The 7121-nt window shown below is 47.1% G+C and overlaps 1 protein-coding gene across 2 annotated transcripts in view; it reads left to right on the top strand.

Annotated features, from left to right (window-relative positions):
- Positions 1–2401: 2401 nt before the first annotated feature.
- LOC119268962 (protein SPA1-RELATED 4-like) overlaps positions 2402–7121 on the top strand; it is a 5959-nt gene continuing 1239 nt past the window's right edge. The window contains exons 1-6 of one of the 2 annotated variants that reach the window (XM_037550683.1): positions 2414–3141; positions 3221–3378; positions 4780–5725; positions 5820–5966; positions 6093–6404; positions 6896–6955. In XM_037550683.1, the coding sequence (XP_037406580.1) occupies positions 2653–3141; positions 3221–3378; positions 4780–5725; positions 5820–5966; positions 6093–6404; positions 6896–6955 (2112 nt within the window). In that variant the 5' untranslated portion in view covers positions 2414–2652. Of the gene's footprint in view, positions 3142–3220; positions 3379–4779; positions 5726–5819; positions 5990–6092; positions 6405–6895; positions 6956–7121 lie in introns of those variants that run through there. The other variant, XM_037550684.1, reaches the window with a different exon arrangement.

Genomic DNA, 7121 nt, shown 5'->3' with positions numbered 1-7121 from the left:
ATCAGAAACGTGTGAGAGTGGTCCGGACTACCGCAAAGCTCCCACATTTGTCTCCAATTCGCGGAAGAAAGTACGTGCGGACCGCGTCGTGGACCGATACAAGACCACATTGGATGTCTTCTATGGTCTGAACAAATGCGGGAGGTTTAAGAGTCGGCACTGGAGATGCCCTAACATCAGATGGAGGATCGGTTCGAGTTGGCCTAAGTGCATCTCTAACAGATTCCGTATACCTCGTCTCGCAAAATTTGATTTACAAGATACTTCAAAATGTTTTTTGACGTATTTACAGTACGACTCGCTCCTGTGACATATCATGTAAAAAAAGTTATGTTTCGGGCAAAATTACATACCCTCCCTAAAAATGAAATCTAAATCACAATTGGGTCTTTCAGTTCACACGACGTGCTCGTGTCGGTCGAGCTCTTGCCGTGGTGCTATCGCCGGAGACTCCTCCCGCCACTGCTGTTGTCACGCACCATGTCAGACACGGCCGAGCTTCTACTCGCGCCTCGCTCGCGCTAGCTAGCTAGCTAGCGACGCGTTGCTGCGGCGCCGGTGGCCAGTGGCAAGCTCGTCTGCGGCGGCCACAACGAGATTTGGCCGGAATCAAGTTCGGGAGGCCATAGCGTCGGCTGTGAAGAAAACGGTTGGGGCTGAAATTTTCCTCCCGCCAAGGATAAATGATACTACTATAAAAAGAGGGCGAAATCCCGCACATACAGAGAAATTGGGCTCATGGATGCGGGATCTAAAATAATATATTCCAGGACGCCGGATTTCATGGGTGTGTTCGGACCAGGATATGGAATGAATCTCGCAAACCGACTGTTATTATTGCGGACGGACCGGTTTGTGTGATTTGCTAGAAATGATGTAAAGTACTCTCTCCGTTTCAAAATAAATGATCTAATTTTATATTAACTTAGTATAAAATTAATGTAAAATTGAGTCATCTATTTTGAAACGAAAAGAGTAGAACCAACCGCCAAATGACCAAACCCAGTGAGGTCGAACCTTCAACTGACTCGGTCGAAGGAGAAACGAACACGGAGAGGAGCAGCCGTAAGCTTGGGTGTGGCTGGCGGTGGCCTCCACGTATGCGCGAGCGGCTGGTCCTTGAGTTGGTTTGACTTGCGAGACCAGCCGGCCATGGACACGGCCCCCACCTGCCTCGGATAATACTCCCTCCGTTCCTAAATACATGTCTTTCTAGGCATTTCAACAAGTGACTACATACGGAGCAAAATGAGTGAATCTACACTCTAAAATATGTCTACGTACATCCGTACGTAGTAGTCATTTAAAATGTCTAGAAAGACAAATATTTAAAAACAGAGGGAGTACAATACTACATACAGTCCAATAATTGTGCCGTCCACTCGTCTACTCAAGCAAGTGGATATGATAAAAATGGGAACCTGGTTACGCTAATCCAACCCTGCAACTGCATGGTTACCACTTACGGCTGGTCCTCTGCGCCAGATCGCGATTAAACTACGTACTACGTATACAAAGCAAATGAAATCCCAGAGTCAGTGCGGCCCGTACCCGGCATGGCAAGGCGAGCGAGCGAGGCAGCGACGCGGCACGAGCCCGACGAGCCTGCGAAAGGATGCGTGGCCCCTGCATGAGCCGCCTCGAGTCCCCCGCTGGACGCGCGGCCGCCGTCGCGCCACGTAGGCCCCGTAAAGCGCAGGCGGTCGCCTGACTGGCGGAATGTATGACGTGGGCCCACCGACAGCGACCGGTCACCCAATGGAGTACTAGTAGTTAGCTGCGTTCATTGATTAGTCGCCAGCCGGCTAATAATCTGCCCATTCGACGATCCCGCGCCACGTACCGTGGAATTGTCTATCCAGCACCGCCACTACTTTAACTGCCGGCGCAAGGTTCACGCTCCTACTACTTTCGTGCTAATCTCGCGCGGGGCCCGGATGTCATCGGCGGCGGACGACGTGGGCCAGCGGTGGCCGCAGTTCTCTACTACCACCACTACCGTTTCGGTTGTGGCCGCTACGCCGTGGTGGATGGATGGATGCAGATCAGATCATTCTGGGAACCGAATCAGTTGAGCGGAAGGAAGGAAAGGGTACCACGCCCATGGAACGGGAGGGGGGCACGTATATCCCTATCTTTCTGGTGGCGTGAGGCGGCCTCCGCTCCGTCTGTCTCTTTTTGGTTAGGTTTGGTGTCTAGCGCAGGGGCACTGTGCTCTACTACTGTGGTGGCATTTCGAGGTGGAGAGCCGCTGGTCGCTTGGCTGCCTCGAAGATGAACTAGCAGCAGCCGGCGGGTGTGCAGTTCGAGGGGCAAAATGGGTTTTGTGCGGCTGGGAGTCGGCTACCGGAGCGAGGGCGAAATAAAGCAGCAAAGGAGGAGAGGAGAGGAGAGGAGGACCCTCGCTCGCTCCATTTAAAGCGTGTTTGTGTGGCTCGCTGCTCGCCTCTCGCCCGCGCCCGCAAGCACAGTCACACGCTCGTCTCTGGTCGGCTCGCTGCCGCGGCTTGCCTCAGATCCTTATCTCCTCGCCGCTCTGGGGCCATTTGTTGCGCGGATGGGGTCCGGGGTGTACCGGGTGCAGTCGGAGGCGGCAGCGAACCGGACGTGATCCGGGCCATGGGGTAGAGCGCTGCGGGCGGGCGGTCGGGCATGGAGGTGTCCCGTGGCGGTGCTGTCGCCGCCGGCGGCGGAGGGGCGCGGAGGGGGGAGGAGGAGGGAGGAGAGGTGAGCCTGCGGGAGTGGCTGGACCGGCCGGGCCGGGCCGTGGAGGCGCCCGAGTGCCTGCACGTCTTCCGCCAGGTGGCCGAGGCGGTGGCCGACGCGCACGCGCAGGGCGTGGCCGTCGGCAGCGGCCGCCCTTCCTGCTTCGTCGTGTCCCCGCCCTTCTCCCGCGTCGCCTTCATAGAGTCGGCCTCGGGCTCGGACGCCTCCGGCTCCGACGCCTCCGAGGACGCCGACCACGACGCCGAGCCTCCGCGCCGGGGTCACGGCGAGGAGCGCGGCGAGAAGGGGTTCCCGCTCAAGAGCGTGCTGGCGATGGAGCTCAATTGGTACACTAGCCCCGAGGAGGCTGACGACAGCGGCGGCGGCGCTACCTTCGCTTCCGACGTGTATAGATTAGGGGTGCTCCTGTTCGAGGTGCGGTGCTTGACATGAATATTCTCTTACTACTTTTCGGTGTGATTTCCGTGCCAATGCTTTTCGGCTGTGGTCGCAGTTGTTTTGCAGCTTCGAAACGTTGGAGGAAAAGATGCGGGCAATGGCCAATCTGAGGTATCGCGTGTTGCCGCCACAGTTGCTGCTCAAGTGGCCCAAGGAAGCATCCTTCTGCCAGTTGATGATGCACCCTGTACCGGACACCCGACCCAAGATGAGGTTCGTGTCTGTCATTTACATATATATTGTGTGTAAAGTACCGCCGAAAACAGGGTTGATTGTTTCACATTGGGCAGCACGAAGTAGTTTACTACTAGTAGTTACTCGTTGTCCTACATGTTGAGACATCACTTTTTTTTCCTACATGATAAAATAGATGGGTTTATTCATACGTGAACTACCGGGGGTTGATGCTAATGACTAAAGCATAAAAACACCTGTCATATAGTTGTCCCACTCAAGCAGAACACAGTAAGATTCATGATCCACTAACGCTGGAGTTAGTCTCAGTAGAACAAACCTTATTGAAGTTCCATCTTTAGAATCAGTGCACTTGCATGGACATGCCTTTTATGACGTTCTTTTGAAATTCAGTTCCTTCATGGCTATACTTATGTTTGCAGTTTAAAAACACTAGTCTGGCAGGTGACCTAACCTATGTGCCGGAATAGATCGAACCCCCTACTCGCCACCCAAACCAAACATTTTTTAGAGATCTATATGCTGGATATCACTCTAATTAATATCGGTACATGTACAGTGTTTATTGAATATGTGCTATCTATAACATTTGTCCATGAAATTGAACACAATCAACAGTGCCTCTTATGAAGGTCTTGATGAATAACTGTGCTATGGAGGTTTTTGTCTAAAAAAATTTCAATGCACTATTGCTGAAGTGAGTGGATTAGCATTAAAAAAATTATCATTGCTTGCACGCTATTGCAATACTTAGCATCTCCTTTTACGTTTTTGACACACACCATGTACCACCATTTATTTTCTGGACATATAGTACTTTGGAAAGTATGTAAATGGTTCATACATACATGCTTACTTATGACAAAGGCACTTGCACATTTTTGAAATTTGTGAAAATATTTGTGCATGTGCATTGCGCAAAGTTACGTGTACTACAACAAAATATTCAAATTTATGCAAACACAGTTACAGTACTATATTAGTTATTCATCTCTTGTCTTGTATAGAATACAAATGTGAGTGCTTTGGCACAAAATTTTGCCACGGTATATTTGTTTTTCCTGGCCCTTATTTTAATTTATGTACTTTAGTCTAGAATGCACATAGTGGCCACGGCAAAAACCAAAAGAACATGAAGAAAGAAAGAAAGAAAAAAGCCTAACGGGGAAAGTGAAGAAAGTAAACTTGGAGCCACATCTGTAGCTAGAGCCAAGAGCCAAGCCGAGTCAGGTCCTCGCTGATCTTGCTTTGAAGTTACGATGACATTGTTTAAGAAAGTATGGTTAGTAATGTTTTCTATACCAATAAGTCAACTTAAAAAAAAGGATATTATCCTCATTTCTTTCCTTCTATGAGTTAGTACCTCCATTTGTTTGACTGTGTTGATGACCTGATTTTATTTCTTCTTTTGTTCAACAGTGAGGTGCTACAAAGTGAGTTCCTTAATCAATCAAGGAATAGTTTGGAAGAGCGCGAGGCAGCTCTTCGGTTACGTGAAGAGATAGAAGAACAAGAACTGCTGCTGGATTTTCTTCTCCAGTTGCAGAAAAGAAAGCAGGATATAGCAGACAATTTGCAGGACACCGTCGCCTTTCTCTCTTCTGACATCAATGAGGTACTCCACCGGCAGTCAGCCCTCGGTCAGTGTGGAAATTTCTCAATTGAGTTGGATAAAGAGGTGTCCTCTGGAACTGTTGAAGATCAGAGTGACTGTGGATCCAGAAAGCGTTTCAGACCTGAACTGCACGCTGTTGATATGGAGGAACACAGTCGTAGTCTGGAAGAATGTTCTAGAACAGTGCCATCATCTGTGGTAATTCAGGAAAGTGTGTTGTCAAAAAGCTCAAGGTTAATGAAGAACTTCAAAAAACTAGAAACAGCATATTTTCTAGCAAGATCCAAGTTGGCAAGGCAAGTTGGCAATCCACTGAGAAGTTGTGATCAGGTTGTCAAGAGAACTACTGGTTCAGCTGTTGGAACTGAAGGGAGTTCAATAGATGATTTTGCTTTAGAAGGGCATTCTGGTAGAAGACAAGGAGGTTGGATGAACTCTTTTCTTGAAGGATTGTGCAGGTACTTGTCATTCAGCCAGTTGAAAGTTCGGGCAGAACTGAAGCAATGCGATCTGCTGAACTCATCAAATTTAGTATGCTCTGTAGGCTTTGACCGGGATAATGAGTTTTTCGCAACTGCTGGTGTAAATAAGAAGATAAAAGTCTTTGAATATAATATGATCGTAAATGAACACCGTGACATTCACTATCCTGTGGTTGAGATGTCTAATAAATCAAAATTAAGTTGTATTAGCTGGAACAGTTACATGAAGAGCCATATAGCATCTAGTGACTTTGATGGTCTCGTACAGGTAAGCTCCTTTGAGGAATTATTAATTTTCACTTTCCAGTTGAAAAGGATCATTATAGCAACCACATTATGAGGAATATCTCATTCTTTTTCAGGTTTGGGACGTTACTAGGAGCCAAGTTTTCGTTGAAATGAGGGAGCATGAGAGACGCGTGTGGTCAGTAGACTTCTCACTTGCAGACCCAACCAAATTGGTTAGTGGGAGCGATGATGGTACTGTGAAGCTGTGGAGCATGAATCAGGCAATTCTATTCTTGCACCTGCTGTATGTCAGCTTTTGAATTATGATAATGTGGTTATCGAGCTTGTATGCGTTGGCAATAACTTTTTTCCTACATTACAGTAACATTTTTCTATGAACTCTGCAGGCTGGGAGTGTTGGCACTATCAGAACAAGGGCAAATGTCTGCTCAGTGCAATTTCAACCTGATTCAGCTCGCTCCATTGCAATCGGCTCTGCAGATCACAAAATTTACTGCTATGATCTTCGCAACATACGGGCTCCTTATTGTACACTAGTTGGCCACACAAAGACTGTAAGCTATGTCAAGTATGTAGATGCATCAACCATAGTATCTGGTTCCACTGACAACTCATTGAAGCTTTGGGACTTGTCTACGAATCAAGCAAGAGTAATTGACAATCCAGTTCAAACTTTTACAGGGCATACAAATACAAAGGTTAGATATCCTGCATCGACTTTTGTTCTAGCTGTACTTGCACATACTTGTTCTCTTCTCAGTGTATTATTCTGGAAATGATTATAATCAATCACAGCCATTATCAACTCTTAATTTGATTTTTGTGGCCTTTAATCATGGCATGGTTACCTTTTTTTCCCGTCATATTCAGTTACAGCCGTATTTCATCAGTATAGCTCTGTCATCAGATAAGTCTTCTTTAAATTATTGACGCTGCTTTAGTACAACTTTGTACTAAAGTTGTACTAAAACAGCGTGAATTAATTTGGATCGGAGGGAGTAGTATTATAAGTTTCAGCATGCCACAATTAGGTCTTTGCTTCAAACATTATTTTTCTTATGCAAATATATTTTTGACATTTGAGATTAAATGCACCTCATTTTTGTTTTCGTATACTTTTGAATTGCTTCTGGCTTAAAGGAAACAGTCTTTTGCTCGATGACTAATTTTACATATTCCTGTTGAGCAGAATTTTGTTGGCCTTTCCATTTCTGATGGATACATTGCTACTGGGTCAGAAACAAATGAGGTATGCATTCTATGTCTGCACCAACTTTTTTTTGCTGAATTCTGAAGATACAGTTCTATAGAGAGCATGTCTTCAACCTGGCCTGGATCAACCCTGTCTATAGAGAGCACCAACTTTAGATCAAGGATAGGGCGTGTAATGTGCACTCCAACCTGGCCTGGATTCA

The sequence above is a fragment of the Triticum dicoccoides genome, chromosome 3A, assembly GCF_002162155.2.
Source record: "Triticum dicoccoides isolate Atlit2015 ecotype Zavitan chromosome 3A, WEW_v2.0, whole genome shotgun sequence".
In the NCBI taxonomy this organism is placed as follows: domain Eukaryota; kingdom Viridiplantae; phylum Streptophyta; class Magnoliopsida; order Poales; family Poaceae; genus Triticum; species Triticum dicoccoides.
Note: the sequence above shows the minus strand (reverse complement) of the source record. Positions and strands in the feature narration are given on the sequence as shown.